Source organism: Ranitomeya variabilis, chromosome 7 (genome assembly GCF_051348905.1).
Source record: "Ranitomeya variabilis isolate aRanVar5 chromosome 7, aRanVar5.hap1, whole genome shotgun sequence".
Lineage (NCBI taxonomy): Eukaryota > Metazoa > Chordata > Amphibia > Anura > Dendrobatidae > Ranitomeya > Ranitomeya variabilis.
The window spans coordinates 138,084,034-138,102,084 of record NC_135238.1 but is presented as its reverse complement, the minus strand read 5'-3'; the positions used below and the strand labels follow the sequence as shown (position 1 = coordinate 138,102,084).

Below are 18,051 nucleotides of genomic sequence, written 5' to 3'. Positions count from 1 at the left end.
AAGTACTGGATAAATAGTAATATATTCATGCTGGACCTTAAATTGGAAAGCTAAGACTACATCCTGAAAACTACGAATATACCGTACATGTGTACATGTGTGGTTATACAGGAAACGTCAGCAAAAACCCAGGAGTTTCTCATTTTAATACTTTAGCATTCTTTAGGAATCTGTCACCCCATTTTAGGCCTATAAGCTAAGGCCACCACCATCAGGGGCTTATCTGCAGCATTCCATAATGCTGTAGATAAGCCCCCGATGTAATCTGAAAGATAAGAAAAAAGGTTACATTATACTCACCCAGGGGCGGTCCCGCTGCGGTCCGGTCCGATGGGCGTCGCGATCCGGGGCCTCCCATCTTTATACGATGACGTCCTCTTCTTTGCTTCTTGCCACGGCTCCTGCGCAGGCGGACTGATTTGCCCTGTTGAGGGCAGAGCAAAGTACTGCAGTGCACAGGCGCCGGGCCTCTCTGACCTTTCCCGACGCCTGCGCACTGCAGTACTTTGCCATCAACAGGGCAGACAAAGTACACCTGCGCCGGAGCTGCGACAAGAAGCAAAGAAGAGGACGTCATTGTATTAAAATACTGTAGGATGCGCCGGACCCGGAGTGCGACGCCCATCGGACCAGACCGCACGGGGACCGCCCCTGGGTGAGAATAATCTAACTGGTTTTTCTTATCTTGCACGTTACATCGGGGGCTTATCTACAGCATTATAGAATGCTGTAGATAAGCCCCTGATGGCGGTGGGCTTAGCTTATAGACCTAAAATTACAGCGTGGCCAATTTCCATTGTTTTGTTTTAGTTTTTTCCTTCCCTTCTACTAAGAGCAATCATTTTTTTTGCGGGACGAATTGTACTTTAGAATGACACCATTCATCTTATCGTGCCAAAATTCTCAGTGTATCAAAATTGCAAACATGTGCAATTCCATAATTGGTATTCAGGCTTTTTATTTACCATGTCCACTATACAGTAAAACTAATTTGGCAATATGATTCTCCAGGTCAGTACAATTATGCAAATACCAAATGTGCATTTTTTTTTTATTTAAGCGCAAAATTGGAAATTTGGAAAGAAACATTTTTTTTTTACGCTTGGAAAAGTCAGTCAAAATAGAAAATTAATTCAATTCGATAATCGGCGTAATGAGAGAAAAAAAAATGAAATTCCAGCATTACACAGCAATACCAAATTTGTGCATTTTTATTTTTTTATTGCTTTATTCTTGTATGGGGCAAAAGAGGGGTTATTTGAACTTTTAATTTTTTTTAAACTTTTTTTTTTTTCACTTTTTACTGTATTTCTTAGCATCCTTAGGGGACTTGAAACTGTGATCATCTGATTCCTTGTACTATGCACAGCATTAGTACAGCACTGCTATATATCGTGAAAGTCACAGCTACCGGCTGGTTTTCACAGAAGCACCATGACGACAGGCACAGGGGTCTTCAGGAGACAATCAGTTGTTATGGCAACCCAATGGCGCCCCGGGTTCAGGTCAACGGTGCGCCGATGGACACATGGAATGACGGGCTCCCTGCCTGTAAGCGTTAAATGACAGCGGCGTTTAACAAAGTTATTCCATCCACAGCTGAATAGTACAGCCATCATCAGTTGGGAAACGTGGGCTCGGCTTGCAAGACTGCAGTAAAGTCAGGAACAAAACATATGATGTAACTGTACATCATATGTCGGGACGAGTTAAAGGGATTGTCTGGTGAACATAATTTCTCACCGATCCAACAGGATATGGGACAACAAACTGAGCAGTGGGAGTCTGATCGCTGGGCCCTAAACCGTTCAACAGAGGGTTTTCTTTATTCCCAATGGAGAAAGATTATTCATGCTACAATGGAGCAGCAGTGCGTATGTTCATCTGCCACTTCATTCATTCTCTATGACGCTGCTGGAAAAAGATGAGCACAATGCTCAGCAGCCAGCCATCCTGTTTCCCTATAGTGTTTTATCACATCTTGGTCCTTGTCTCTCTGCAAAAACCATCTGTGAGCCTGATGAAGGTCAGAGTCGATGACAGAAACGTTGTGCACTCAATTTTGGATTATTTCCTTCCTCATGTCTACGAGTGCTTAGTTCTTTGGTTTACAGAATACAAAGGCTTGGCCCCTACTAGTACAATATCCCATGGTTTAAAGGGATTGTCGGCACTGACTCTCCTGGGGATCGCAGGACATTGAGCTCAGCGGCCAATTAGCGCTGGCTTCACTCTTCCCTCCTTTGGACAAATCAATAAATCTAGAGGAACAGCTTTCATTTCCTTTTGATGTTAATTAGGTCTGTAGGAGAGAAGAGTGAAGCCAGAACTGATTGGCCATAGGGATCATCCGGAAGAACAACGTAATGTGATCCCTGGGACAGCAAGTTCCGACACCACTGGAATGCTCCAGGCACCGGAAATTATTATTTTACTGGGGCTCAGAAGTGGATGTCAGAGTAAATTGACAACTCCTTTAAAAAGAAATTGCAAAAATACTCAAGCGGTTCATTAGCAACATGTCCATGATCCAGATTCACTACGGATCTTCCCTATCTAGTCCTATTTGTTTTAGATACTAACTACTGTCACCCTTGATTGCTCGCCTGGACTCAGGCCACAGAGCAGGCACAGCTGAGTTAGTCCTCATCTAGAGTACTGGACAGTGGTTCAGAGTCGCATTATTCAGGTTCCTTCCATCTTAGACAATTGGGTAATCCAACATCCAATTTGTACCTTATACTAAGGGTACTGTCACACAGTGGCACTTTGGTCGCTACAACGGCACGATCCGTGACGTTCCAGCGATATAGTTACGATATCGCTGTGTCTGACACGCTACTGCAATCAAAGACCCCGCTGAGAATCGTACGTCGTAGCAGATCGTTTGAAACTTTAATTTGTCGTCAAGTGTCCCGATGTGGCGGCATGATCGCAGCGTGTAACAAAGGTGTGCACGATATTCCCAATGTCCCGTATGACTTCTACATCGCAACTACGTCATGAAATTATCGCTCCAGCGCCATGCATTGCAAAGTGTGACCGCAGTCTACGACGCTGGAGCGATAATCAAGCGACGCTGCAACGTCACGGATCGTGCCGTCAGAGCGATCAAAGTGCCACTGTGTGACAGTACCCTAAGTCTAAAGAGCAAATATGACATCTGCTATGCAAAAAGGATACGCTGAAAACAATGTCTTGAATACGGGAGGGCTCTGTTTGTGCAAGACACACTCCTCACCGTGGCACTGCAAAGTGCTGTTTCTGTACCTCTGAGCTCATGTTGAATAGTTCTGCAAGTAAAACAAAACAAAAAAGGTTATTTATTTTCAAGAAAATTCTATAAGAACCGGAAAAAAAAAAAAACCCAAAACTTTTTTTCCCCCAAGAGGAGCAGTCCCCACATCAAAAGTGGCGAGTTTTCAGTCTTATTTTATTACTGCTGCTCCCCTGAGTATTCCTTTTCCTTAATCCACCATACGGTTCCAGTGACTTTTCATTTAGTGCCTATTTTATGGCGTTTTCGAAAGCAGCGATTCTCACAGAATTCTTTGGGGAATAACGGATCCTGCATACTTATTTGTGAGCAACGCCCCATTCCTAAAGCCTATAACATGAACACTAAATAAAAAGGCCCATATCTCTGGAACCATATGGCGGGTTAAAAAAATAAAAATTACTGTAAAAGGATTACTTGCGAGTGCAATGCGAGAAACTCACGCGAGTCTCTCGCCTCAACACCCGGCACTGCCGCCGGCACTCGGGACCGGAGTGTGCGCCTGCATGTATTTCTATGCAGCTGAACACTCCGATGCGAACCGCCGGCGGCAGTGCCGGATATTGATGCGCGAGTTTCTCGCATTAAACACGCAGCTGTGACCCCGGCCTTACTCAGGGAAGCAGTGGAGTAAAATAAAAGCAAAACCTGGACTTTAATTTGGTTACAGAGCCTATAAAACTACACTGCTCGAAATATCACAGGGAACTTAATTAAGCATCACAGCATAAACCAAAGTCAATTAAACTTCAGGGACTTCAATGTGCCCAGTCGGGAACTATAAGTGACCATAAGGTCACCTGCATTGGGGTAAATGAAAGTGACAGCAGGTACACTGGAGAGGCAACAGCAAGACAACCCCCACAAAGGGATGGTTTTGTGGGTGCGGGCCACAGACAAATACTCTCCTTGGCCATCCTGGATGATTCGTCTCTAGTTTTGCTAGTGTCCTTATCACTACTGGTAGTCAGGCGAGGCAGTAACTGCAGCCCAACCAGTATGACACATCCATAAGTCTCATCACAAGAAGGCTAGCTCCCAACAGTGTTAAGAGCATGCAGCAGATACCAAGACATGGCCGGTACACGAAAAGCACCAGACGGGACAGTAAAAGGGCATCAACCCAGCAACAGGACCAGTATTTACTCCAAAGTATAAAGAAACAAGAGAACTGCCAGAGCCGTACAAACTAACGGGATTATGGTGTGCAGGTCTCTGACCTAACTGTGAGAAACAGGCTCCACGAGAGCCTGAATGCTGTATTAGAACCAGTGGTTAATGTCCAACAGAAAACCAGCCGCCGTCAATACTCCATTCTTCTCACAAATGAGAGCAGGTTCACACTCAGCACCTGTGACAGATGTGAAAGCGTCTGGAGACGCCATGGTGAAGTCACGCTGCCTATAGTAACATCCTGTATCGCCGGTTTGGTGGTGGCTAGGCGATAGTCTGGAAGACATATCCACACAAATTTCCACATGACAGCAAATGGTACCCTGACTGTTATTAGGAGATGGGATGAAATCTTCAGAGCCAGTGTCAGATCTTACACTGGTGCAGTGGGCACTGGGTTCCTCCTGTGCAGGACAAGGCCCGGCCTCGTGCAGTCAGAGTGTGAAGGTAGATCCTGGATGATGAAGTCATTGATGCCATCCACAGGTTATCGTGTTCCACAGATCTGAATCTATTTCTGAACCTCTGGGACATTATGTATCAGTTCATCCAACATCACCAAGTAGTGCCACAGACTGATGCCCTGATCTAGGTCTGGGATCCCCCACCATCCGCCATCTCATCAAAAGCATGGCCAGACAATGTCAAGGTGCATACAAGGACATGTGGTGCCACACACTACTGAGCTACATTAACAGATCGCACAACGAAATTTGTGAAAACCTGGACTGCCTGGGATTTCCCCGTTGTACTTCAATTTTTCGAGTGATTTGTAATACAGCTCAGATGGTTGATTATACTAGTCCCCACTGACCAGGTGAGTTTGCACTGAAGAAATTCCACAATACTTATCAGTAAGGGAGAACTTGAATCTTTCATTCATGGAGTTGTGTGATTTAAATTGAAAACCTTTATTTCTTTTTGAGCTGTGTATTGCCGCCTCTTGAATATAAGAGTAGATTACAACTCATTTGCCAAAGATTATTTCCACAGAGCTCGGAACTCACTACTAGTTATTAGCAAATTGACTAGGTACTCTTAAAAGTGTCCCTTGTGTAGTTGGAGTGGGCCATTCACAGAGGGGAGGGAGAGTCCCAGACGAATAGCCCAAGAATTGGAGGCATAAGCATGGAAAAGGAGGCACTTGGGAACTTTACCAACCATTCCTTACTAAATATTATAATTTTACATCCTTTTAGGGTTGCTTTACGAGATGTAAAACGAACCCACAAGACTTCAGATTTAATTTTTTTCTCTAAAAACCTCTCATTTACTAATTCAAGTAAGAACCTAAATTCACAAAATGAATAAAGCTTTTCCTGGATTGTACCTTCTGCTTTCACACATACTGACTGCAGGTTAGCACTGTCAACTGGCTTCTTCATCATTTTCTAACACCGCGTAGTCACCTGGGCTGTGGAGTCGGTAAGCTAAAACTCCAACTCTTGACTCCCCAGCACTGGTCACTACTCAGCATGTACATAATAAAGTGCAGCACAGGTTCTTCTCTACTAAAAGCCGAGATCCTTAGATCAGGAATAGAACAGACATTTATAGGACATTGTATGACTTTCCCAAATTAATATGAAAACATTTATAGCACATCCTGAACTGAACTACTGAACCCAATTTATTACATATTTCAGGAGTAAGTCCATTTTATTCCAACTCCAACCCCACTAAAATGGACACCGGATCCACAGTCCTGGTGCCGGTCACATCACATGCATGCGAGTCCGTATTGCCATAGAATGATATAGTAGTTTGCTGTAACTCGTTCTTTGTCATTCCTTACCTGGACCTCATGCATGTAGTTTTCCGCAATTCTTGCATTAGCTGCCCTGCTGATTCGGGATCTCTGAGGGCGGCTTTCAGCAAAGTTTTCCGGAATGTGTGGCGGTATTTCCGCTGAGAGGAATCTGCTCGCTCCAGGCGGCAGAGGTGCTTGTATTTTTGTTGAAAATAAGTGCAAAGTTGTGCAACCCTGGAGCTCCTGCTGTGTGCAACCTCTGCATCATACCTGGAATCACAAATGACAGCATAAATTGACTGATCAAGCATGGAGTGGGTGCAGACATAAAACAAGACATGTTAGGAGAAAGGTCACCTGCAAAAAGGCTCTTCCACTGTAAAACCTCACCCTGCTCTTACTGTCTAGAAGAAATGCTATAGACAGACTATAATGAAAAGGAATACTGAAGAATTGTGCCCTGTCACTTGTTGAAGAGACTCCATCTACAACAACGCAACTGGAGTTCTAACGGCAGAGTTGAAACAAACGTCGTGGAGAGCCATGTGCCTGCAAACTTGACATATTGGAGCCGAATCATCAAGACCTGCATTGTTCACTTTGGTGTTGAGCAGATATGATGGAGTCCCGTCCCCCCCGCCCCCTCACACAAGAAGAGGTGCACACCTCTCCATGAATCTGGAGCTTCTGATGAGTGGTGTGCGCCTCCATGCCCCAAGTCAGAAATCTTATTCCAGTCAGGTACTGGAGTGATATTTGGAGTAGGGAACGCCAAAGCTCGTTATGAATTAGATGAGCTGTGGCATCCCGCCCCTGGCTCGCAAACATCCGGCTCAAGATCCATCGATTTTGGCAGAGCTGGGAGAAACTGGTATGAAAGGGTCAAAATACGCAAAATTTTGTTGGAACTCTGAGTTGCATCTAAATTTTGCGACTTTTTAAAGCTTTTGTGCCAGAAATCTGTATGAAGGCTAACTGAATCAGGCCCATTGTGTTGCATTGATTGTATTCCTTTGACAACAAGTTATGGAGGTCGGGTTGGTGGCTGTGAAGAACAGGAGGAGAACATATGCATCAATAGAAGACAGGAGGGTACAGTGAGGCAATATTTCAGCCATTTTGGCCTTTCTCAAATCTCAAAGTGCAGTGTTATAGGCTTGAGAATAGCAAATATGGCCGAAACTTGTCTCACTGTGCCTCCTCACCTTTGTGATGTCTTTTTAATTATTGGGAATAACGATTGACATTTTATTTCAATTATCCTATGGTGCCTTTGACTTCTCTAGATTTCTACAATTCTTTTTGGACCTGGTGGAAGGCCCTGCCGAGCAAGCACAGTAGTATGAATGGTGCATGGGAATATTATACTGGACTGCATACAGAGACAATATTTACTTTTTGCAGTCATATTGGAGATTCTCGCGGAATGACCATGCAACTTGGTAAGGAGATGCCTGATCAAAGTCATCTTGGTCTTCTCCACTGTCTTCAGACCAGTCAAGCCCTATGGAGAAAAAGGATCAGAAGTAATTAACAAAAAGTTCTCATATGTCTAGCATAGCAAGCCTAGCAAAGTAGTTCAAAAAGCACTCAACAGTGCACAGGTGACAGCCGCAAAGCAAAATCCCCAAAAAAGGTCTGAGGTTACAATAGTCCCTATGCATGAAATAAAAAGCTGCCTCATATAGTTATGTATCTGGCGGAGAGTTACCATATTTTTCGGACCATAAGACGCACCTAGGTTTTAGAGGAAAAAATTAGGGGAAAAAAAAACTGAAGCAAAAAAATGTGGTCAATTCTGTACTGAAGATCAACTATCCTGGTAAATAGGGTCCCCTCATCGCCAACCTAGTATACATGACCCCATCCTTATCCTGGTATGCATGGCCCCATCCTTATTCTGGTATGATTGGCCCCATCCCAGTCCTGGTATGCATGGCCCCAATCTTATTCTGATATGATTGATTGGCCCCATCCCGTTCCTGGTAGCAGCCTGCTTCCTACTGCTGCCGGCGGTCACGTGTCCCAATACTTAAGAGAAATGAATATTCATTTCTCAGGAAGCAGGCGGCTGACAGTGAGCGCTACTGAAGAGGAATGGATACTCACCGCAATCTCTGATGAACACCCGGTGAGTGTTCCGGCTGCTGTGCTCTGCTTGTGAGCAGCGCATGATGTCTCTGCCATGCGTTGATTACAAGCATTGAGCAGCTGCTGGCACTGGAGCAGGACGCTGCGACTGCGAGGGATCGGAGGAAGGTAAGAGTAAAGGTTTGTTTTTTTAATCTTTTCTGATGGGGCCATGTATACCAGGAATGTGATGGGGCCAATCATACCAGCATTCGTGATCCGCCCTCGCATATTAACTAGTTAAAAGCCGCTGTCAGAATTTGACAAGTGCTTCCGGTCATCTAAAACAATTAAAAAAAAAAAAAAAAAAAAAAAAAATCAAACCTACACATATTTGGTATCCTCGCGTTCAGAATCGCCCGATCTATCAAAAAAAAAAAAAGGATTAACCTGATCGCTAAATGGCATAGCGAGAAAAAAATTAAAATGCCAGAATTACGATTTTTTTTGGTCGCCGCGACATTGCATTAAAATGCAATAACTGGCGATCAAAAGAGAGTATCTGCACCAAAATGGTATCATTAAAAACGTCAGCTCGGCACGCAAAACATAAGCCCTCGCCTGTCCCAAGATCAAGAAAAATGGAGACGCTACGGGTATCGGAATATTGCGCAATCTTTCTTTCTTTTTTTTTCATAGCGAAGTTTGGAATTTTTTTCCACCACTTAGATAAAAAAAAGAACCTAGACATGTTTGGTGTCTATGAACTCGTAATGACCTGTAGAATGATAATGGCAGGTTTTAGCATTTAGTGAACCTAGCAAAAAAGCCAAACAAAAAACAAGTGTGGGATTGCACTTTTTTTGCAATTTCACAGCACTTGGAATTTTTTTCCCGTTTTCTAGTATAAGACATGATAAAACCAATGATGTCCTTCAAAAGTGCAACTTGTCCCGCAAAAAACAAGCCCTCACATGGCCAATATTAATGGAAAAATAAAAAAGTTATGGCTCTGGGAAAGAGGGGAGCGAAAAAGGGAAAACGCAAACCCCCCAAAAAAGCTCCGGGGTTAAGGGGTTAAAGAAGTTTATAACGTTGAGATCTGAAAATGAAAAAAATACATTTTTACACAGTTTGTTATGCAAATTCTCCCGAGTACGCCAACATCCCTACATGTGGTTGAAAACTACTTTTGAGACACAGTACAAAACTCAGAAGGGAAAAAGCGCTGTACTGGAGTTCAGATTTTGCTGAAATTGTTTGAGAGCGTCATGTGACGTTGGCAGAGCCCCTGAGGTGCCAGAACAACAGCACACCCCCATATGTGACCTCACCTCACACACTACACTTCAATGAATTCATCTAAGGGTGCAGTGAGGACCATTGGGCGGGGAAAGAAAAAATAAAACCTTTCCCGGCGCCTGCGCACAGCATTACTTTGCTCTGCCCTCAACAGGGCACCGAATACAAGAAGAGGACATGATCGTAAGAAGATGGGAGGCCCCGGACCAGACCGCCCGCCCAGGTGAGTATAATCTAACCTCTTTTTCTCATCTTTCAGGATACATCGGGGGCTTATCTACAGCATTCCAGAATGCTGTAGATAAGCATCTGATGCCTGTTTGCTTAACTCAACTTCCATTTTGGGGGTGACAGGTTCCCTTTAACCCCTTTCTGACCTCGGACGGGATAGTACGTCCGAGGTCAGAAGCCCCGCTTTGATGTGGGCTCTGGCGGTGAGCCCGTATCAAAGCCGGGACATGTCAGCTGTTTTGAACAGCTGACATGTGCCCGTAATAGGCGAGGGCAGAATCGCGATCTGCCCGCGCCTATTAACTAGTTAAATGCCGCTGTCAAACGCAGACAGCGGCATTTAACCACCGCATCCGGCCGGGTGGCCGGAAATGATGGCATCGTCGACCCCCCGTCACATGATCGGAGGTCGGCGATGCTTCAGAATAGTAACCATAGAGGTCCTTGAGGCCACCCTGTGGTCGGCGCTCACAGCACACCTGATTTTCTGCTACATAGCAGTGAACAGCAGATCGCTGCTATGTAGCAGAGGCGATCGTGCTGTGCCTGCTTCTATAGGCTATTGAAGCATGGAAAAAAGTAAAAAAAAATGTGAAAAAAATAAAAAAAAAATATATAAAAGTTTAAATCACCCCCCTTTCGCCTCAATCAAAATAAATCAATAAAAAAAAAAAATCAAACCTACACATATTTGGTATCGCCACGTTCAGAATCGCCCGATCTATCAATAAAAAAAAGCATTAACCTGATCGCTAAACGGCGTAGCGAGAAAAAAATTCGAAACGCCAGAATTATGTATTTTTGGTCGCCGCGACATTGCATTAAAATGTAATAACGGGCGATCACAAGAACGTATCTGCACCAAAATGCTATCATTAAAAACGTCAGCTTGGCACGCAAAAAATAAGCCCTCAACCGACCCCAGATCATGAAAAATAGAGACGCTACGAGTATTGGAAAATAGCACAATTTTTTTTTTTTTAGCAAAACTTTGGAATTTTTTTCACCACTTAGGTAAAAAATAACCTAGTCATGTTAGGTGTCTATGAACTCGTAGTGACCTGGAGAATAATAATGGCAGGTCAGTTTTAGCATTTAGTGAACCTAGCAAAAAAGCCAACCAAAAAACAAGTGTGCGACTGCACTTTTTTTGCAATTTCACTGCACTTGGAACTTTTTTCCCGTTTTCTAGTACACTACATGCTAAAACCAATGATGTCGTTCAAAAGTACAACTCGTCCCGCAAAAAGTAAGCCCTCAAATGGCCATATTGATGGAAAAATAAAAAAAGTTATGGCTCTGGGAAGGAGGGGAGTGAAAAACGAACACGGAAAAACGGAAAATCCCAAGGTCATGAAGGGGTTAAGGGGTTAAATCTGTCACTGTAGTGCCCTGCTACTGCTTCAGGAGACACGCACCTCGTAAATTAAGTGGGCTGTCATCACTATAGAAATGCCAAACATGGGTACTAAATGTGGTTTAGGTACACTGTGGGGCTTAGAAGGGAGGGAATTCAGAATTCGTTGCATTTCTTTTGGGGGGCAAGGAGCCTACGCTGAGAACTTACATCAGGGTTTCCATCTAAATCTCCTAGTGACGTGATTCAGATGAAACCCCTGAGGGATCCATTCACTATAATGAGGCAGCAGAGTTAGGCCGGGGTCACACTTGCGAGTGTAATGCGAGAAACTCACGCGAGTCTCTCGCATCAATACCCGGAACTGCCGCCGGCACTGGGACCAGAGCGTGCAGCTTAATGGAAATACATGCAGCCGCACGCTCCGGTCCCGAGTGTATGTGGCAGTGCCGGGTATTGATGCGAGAGACTCGCGTGAGTTTCTCGCATTACACTCGCAAGTGTGACCCCGGCCTAACTCAAGACTCCGTCTGGCCTCTGTTCAGCGGTTTCCTTCTTTTCAAAAGTGCACAAAATGGTTGTCAACCACGCTTTTATGCATGCCTAAAAAGACAGACACTGCCAGATCATAGGCCAGGCAGCGTCCACAGTGCCTCCATCTGCCTCATTATAGGGAATCTTTTGCCAGAGGTTCTGTCTGAATCAAACATTTCAAAGATTAACACAGACCCGCTATCTAAGCGCTCAGCGTAGGATAAATGTGTGCCGAGCCTTAGGGTACTGTCACACTCTGCAACTTTCCAACGATCACGACCAGCGATACGACCTGGCCGTGATCGTTGGAAAGTCGTTGTGTGGTCGCTGGGGAGCTGTCACACAGACCGCTCTCCAGCGACCAACGATGCCGAGGTCCCGGGTAACCACGGTAAACATCGGGTTACTAAGCGCAGGGCCGCGCTTAGTAACCCGATGTTTACCGTGGTTACCAGCGTAAAAGTAAAAAAAACCAAACCGTACATACTCACATCTTGGTGTCCTTCAGGTCCCTTGCCGTCTGCTTCCCGCTCTGACTGACTGCTGCCGTAAAGTGAAAGCAGATCACAGCGGTGACGTCACCGCTGTGATCTGCTCTTACTTTCCGGCCGGCAGTCAGTCAGAGCGGGAAGCAGACGGCAAGGGACCTGAAGGACACCGGAATGTGAGTATGTACGGTTTTTTTTTTTTTTTACTTTTACGCTGGTAACCACGGTAAACATCGGGTTACTAAACGCGGCCCTGCGCTTAGTAACCCAATGTTTACCCTGATTACTAAAAAAAAAAAAAAAAAAAAGTTTTTAAAAAGGAAGGTTTAAAATTTTTTAAAAAATAACCGTTTAAATCAAGCCGCATTCAAAATATAAAAAAAAAAAAAAAAAAAAAAAAAAAAAAAAAAAACAACCCATTTGGTATCGCCGGGTTCAGAATCAGCTGCTCTATCAATATATAAAAAGAATTAATCTGATCGGTAAACAGTGTACCGAGAAAGGAAGAAAAGAAAAAAAAAAAATCAAATTATGTTTTTTTGGTCGCCGCAATGTTGCATGAATAAAATGCAATAACAAGTGAACAAAAGATTGTATCTACACCAAGATGATATCAATAAAAACGTCAGCTCGGCAGACAAAAACTAATCCCTCAGCCAACCCAAGATCATGAAAAATGGAGATGCTACAAGTCTTGGAAAAAAGGCGACTTTTTTTTTGTTTGTTTTCAAAACTTTGGATTTTTTTTTTACCACTTAAATATAAAAGAACTGTTTTTAGTGTTTACGGACTCCTAATGACCTGAGGAATCAAAATGGCAGGTCAGTTTTAATATTTAGTGAACATGGTGACAGAAAAAAATTGTAGAATTGCACTTTGTTTTGCAATTTTACCGCACTTGGGATTTTTTTTTTCCAGTTTTCCAGTACACTATATGGCAAAACCAATGGTGTAGTTGAAAAGTACAACTCGTCCCACAAAAAATCATATGGCCATATTGACAGAACAATAAAAAAAGTTATGGCTCTGGGAAGAAGGGGAGCAAAAAACGAATACGCAAAAACGGAGAAACCCAAGGGGGTGAAAGAGTTAATGTCTAAACCGATGGCAACTAAAGTGAATGTACCCCTAATGGAAAATTACCAAATTGTGATAAATTTTACCATTTTTCCTCTCTCGACCTGCGATTCATTAGTGTTACAAGGTCTCAGGTGTGAATGGGGAGCAGGTGTGGTAAATAAGATAGATTCCACTCAATACTGGCCTCACCATGGTCAACCAAAGAAGTGGAGTTCACGAGCTCCGCGTCACATCCTTTTTAGAATAGACGCATGCCTGCTGCCAGCATTGCTGCAGACGTTACCTGGGTGGGGGGTCAGCCTGACAGTGCTCAGACCATACGCCACACACTGCATCAAATTGGTCTGCATGGCTATCATCCTCGAAGGAAGCCTCTTCTAAAGATGATGCACAAGAAAGTAAGGAAACAGTTTGCTGAAAACAAGCAGACTAAGGACATGGATTACTGGAACCAAGCCCTGTGGTCTGAGGACACCAAGATAATTGGTTCAGATAGTGTCAAGCGTGTGTGGCGGCGATGAGGTGAAGAGTACAAAGACAAGTGTACCTTGCCTACAGTCAAGCATGGTGGTCAGAGTGTTATTGTTTGGGGCTGCATGAGTGCTGCCCACTGTGGGGAGCTACAGTTCATTGAGGGAACCATGTATACCAACAAGTGCTATGATATACTGAAGCAGAGCATGATCCTCTCTCTTTAGAAACTGGGCTTCAAGGTAGTATTCTAACATAACCCACCTTCTAGACGACTACTGCCTTGCTAAAGAAACGGAGTGTAAAGGTGCTGGAATGGTCAAGCATGTCTCAAGATCTAAACTATTGAGCATCTGTGGGGAATCCTCAAACGGAGGTGGAGGAGTGCAAGTTCTCTAACATCTACCAGCTTTGTAATGCCGTCATGGAGGAGAGAAGTGGACTCCAGTGGCAACCTGTGAAGCTCTAGTGAACTCCATGGCCAAGGGAGTTAAAGCAGTGTTGAAAAATAATGGTGGCCACACAAAATATTGACACTTTGGGCACAACTTGGCCATTTTTACTTAGGGGTGTACTCCCTTTTGATGCTAGTGGTTTAGACATCAATGGCTGTGTGTTGAGTTATTTAGAGGGCACACCAAATTTACACCGATAGGGCTCACTCCCACTTGTCATCCATTCAGACGAGTGCAATGCAATAAAAAAAAAAAAAAAAAAAAAATCAGACTGCACTGGCCCCAATGTTTCTCTACGGTGCAGCTCACATCTGTGATTATTTTCTCATGCCGAACTGGCATGCGTAAATAATCGCAGCATTCTGCAACTGCCGCCGAGATGGCACGCACCCATACAAGTCTCTATTCCCAGACGCCGACCGCAGAGGAGATGGAGAGATTACCTTCTCCGTCTCCTCCACAGCTGTGCTCCGATTCTCTCATGTGGTAGGAGCGGCACACAGACAGACATTGGGCTCACGCTCGTAGCAGCTGAGGGTCAGCATGTCACCTCCGATGCGCTCACATGAGAGAATCATCGGACGCCACACGCTAACGGGAGCCCGGCCTCAGACAAGCTGTACACGGACTACGTCACACTGTATCCAAGTGTCAGATCTGCAGTGTTCTCCTATGAAAAGACACCATGCAATATTTACAGAAATGTGAGGGCTGTACTCACTTTTGTGATCACTGTATAAATAGATTTTAGGTATGGCTGCTGTCACAAGCAAAACATTTTTAATTTTTTTTTTTTTTTTTTTTTAGAAAAACGCTGTGTCGGGCATGATCCAACAGGCCTCTGTAGCTGCAAAACAACAGAACGGAGTATACAAGTCCCAATACGCATTTTATTTAAAAATTGTATAATTTTATTTATATTATCAAAATATATAATTCAAACTGAGTAATCAAATATAAATACAATACATATAAATAACAGGATTAGTGGAGGAGGAAACACTATAATAGTGGCGGAGCGGATGACAACACCTATCACATCATATCACAAGGACTGCTATTGTGGGAGCCATAGTATGAAAAAAAATAAAATAAAATAAAAATAAAAAAAGATGCAACAGTGCAGGTTATATCACTAGCTAAAGTGCCATAGTGCCTACAGGACTCATCACCTCATATCATATAAAGCAGCTTACCCATTAGGTCTGAGATGTCTCACCACGCTCCACACACCACCCCCTTGACGCACGTTTCGCGGTCGCTTTCTCAAAAACCCCTGCACTGTTGCATCTTTTTTTATTTTTATTTAATTTTTATTTTTTTTCATACTATGGCTCCCACAATAGCAGTCCTTGTGATATGATGTGATAGGTGTTGTCATCCGCTCCGCCACTATTATAGTGTTTCCTCCTCCACTAATCCTGTTATTTATATGTATTGTATTTATATTTGATTACTCAGTTTGAATTATATATTTTGATAAAATAAATAAAATTATACAATTTTTAAATAAAATGCGTATTGGGACTTGTATACTCCGTTCTGTTGTTTTGTATTTATTGGGGAGTTTCCTAGACTGTCCTATTGTTTCGGACAGAAATATTGGGAGAGATATAACAATCCTTGTCTCTCGGCCACGCATATGTATTAATTTTTGTGAGTTTTGTATTGAGGCCTCTGTAGCTGACAGACCAGGGGGTCATCATGTGACCTTGGGTTGCCATGACTACCACTGGCCCTTGTGACGTACAATTATGTCAGAAGTTGTGAAAAAAATCGTATCATGTTCTGCATCAGTATTTGGACAGTGTGTCCGCTGTTACCATCATTGTCATCAGTGTTTTTCATGGACAGATAAAGAAACAAATGACAAAGCTTCTCCTATACTTTACACTGTTAAATACGGACGGCGCACGGACTGTACACTGATGCCACCCGAGTGCTGTACGTGTTTTTCACGGACGCATAGACTTGTACTGGCCATTGTCATTTGCGCTTAGAAAAAAATAGATATGCTAATAGCACCATAGATTATAGTTGGTACGTGTTGTATCTGTGACAAAAAAAAAAACCGGATACAAACCATACGTGCAACGCGGAAGCCTGAATGAGGCCGTAGATGAATGAGAACAGACGCCAAGAATAAGTTTACACCGAATACACAGCAATGCAAATAAGAAAGCAACCACAAGATGGCGCCAGCTCCCAGCACAGTAAAAATGACAGGAGGGTGAAGTGTATGAAGTGTTCTGCTGCTCAGTCACATAACTGTGTAATAAAGGGCAGGAGCATATAATGGGGGTCTCCATTACCCTAAGAATGAAAGGAGGATGTAAGAAGTATTTTGCTCCTTAGTCACATAATGGAGTAATAAAAGGCAGGAGCTTATAATGGAGGTCTCCATTATCCTAACAATGAGGAGGGTAAATTGCATAATGTGGGGCTTCATTACCCGAGTGTTCCACCTAAGCATGAAAATGGGTCATACAGCTGCTTCTCACAAAATTAGAATAGCAAGAAAAAGTTGATTTCTTTAAGTTCTTTAATACAAAAAAGAGAAACTCCTATTACATAGAGTCATTACAGGCAGAATGATCGATTTCAAGTGTTTATTTCTGTTAATGTTGATGATTATAGCTTACAGCCAATGAAAACCCAAAAGTTGTTATGTCAGTAAATTAGAATACTTTGTAACACCAGCTTGAAAAATTATTTTAACATCCGAAATGTTGGCCTCCTGAAATGTATGTTCTGTAAATGCACTCAATACTTGGTCGGGGTTCCTTTTCCATCAATTACTGCATCAATGCGGCGCGGCATGGAGGCGATCAGCCTGTGGCACTACTGAGGTGTTACGGAAGCCCAGGTTGCTTTGATAGCAGCCTTCAGTTTGTCTGCATTGCTGGGTCTGGTGTCTCATCTTGCACTTTACAATACCCCATAAATTCCCTTTGGGTCAGGCGAGTTTGCTGGCCAATCAATCACAGTGATATTGTTGTTTTTAAACCAGTTATTGTTACTTTTGGCAGTGTGGACAGGTGCCAAGTCCTGCTGCGCTGACTTTGGTCTTGATAAATCACAGTGGACCTACACCAGCAGATGACATGGCTGCCAAACCATCACGGATTGTGGAAACTTCACACTAGACCTCAAACAGATTGGATTGTGGCCTCTCCACTCTTCCTCCAGACTCTGGGACTTTCCAAATGAAATGCAAAATTTTCTTTCCTTCTGGAGTGTGTCAATTCAGCAGTCTTCCCCATCCATGATTGTGAAGGCTACTGAAACAGACTAAGGAACCTTTTGAACAATTAGGAAGCCTTTGCATGTGTTTTTGTTAACTATTCTAATTTACTGAAATAATGACTTTTGGGTTTTCACCGGCTGTAAGCCATAATCATCAACATTAACAGAAATAAACACTAGAAAAAGATCACTTTTTTTTGTAATGCCTTTACATAATGAGATTCACTTTTTGTATTGAAGAACTGAAATAAATTAACATTTTGATGATATTCTAAATATATATATATATATATATATATATATATATATATATATATATATATATATATATATAAATATATATATATTATATATACACACACACACACACACACACACGAGATAGATAGATAGCTAGCTAGATAGATAGATACAGTAGATATGTGTAAGTTTGGTACTCGTGCTGTGAAAAAAAAGTGTACAAGTTTGTAAAAATCATTGAAATTATTTTGTTTTGTGTCATCATTGTCCAAGACTCGTAACATTTTAATTTTTCTGTTGAGCTGACTGTTTTATTCTTATCAATTTGGGGAGGAGGGTTGAGCAAAAAAAAGAAAATAAAATAAAGAAAAAAAAAA

At 42.9% G+C, this 18,051-nt stretch overlaps 1 protein-coding gene across 2 annotated transcripts in view; it reads right to left on the bottom strand.

Moving 5' to 3' along the window:
• INO80D (INO80 complex subunit D) overlaps window positions 1-18,051 on the bottom strand; it is a 76,035-nt gene that overhangs the window by 24,587 nt on the left and 33,397 nt on the right. The window contains exons 5-7 of one of the 2 annotated variants that reach the window (XM_077275758.1): window positions 7,596-7,704; window positions 6,246-6,470; window positions 3,184-3,293 (exon numbers count right to left, since the gene is read on the bottom strand). In XM_077275758.1, the coding sequence (XP_077131873.1) occupies window positions 3,184-3,293; window positions 6,246-6,470; window positions 7,596-7,704 (444 nt within the window). The remainder of the gene's footprint in view (window positions 1-3,183; window positions 3,294-6,245; window positions 6,471-7,595; window positions 7,705-18,051) is intronic. The other variant, XM_077275759.1, reaches the window with a different exon arrangement.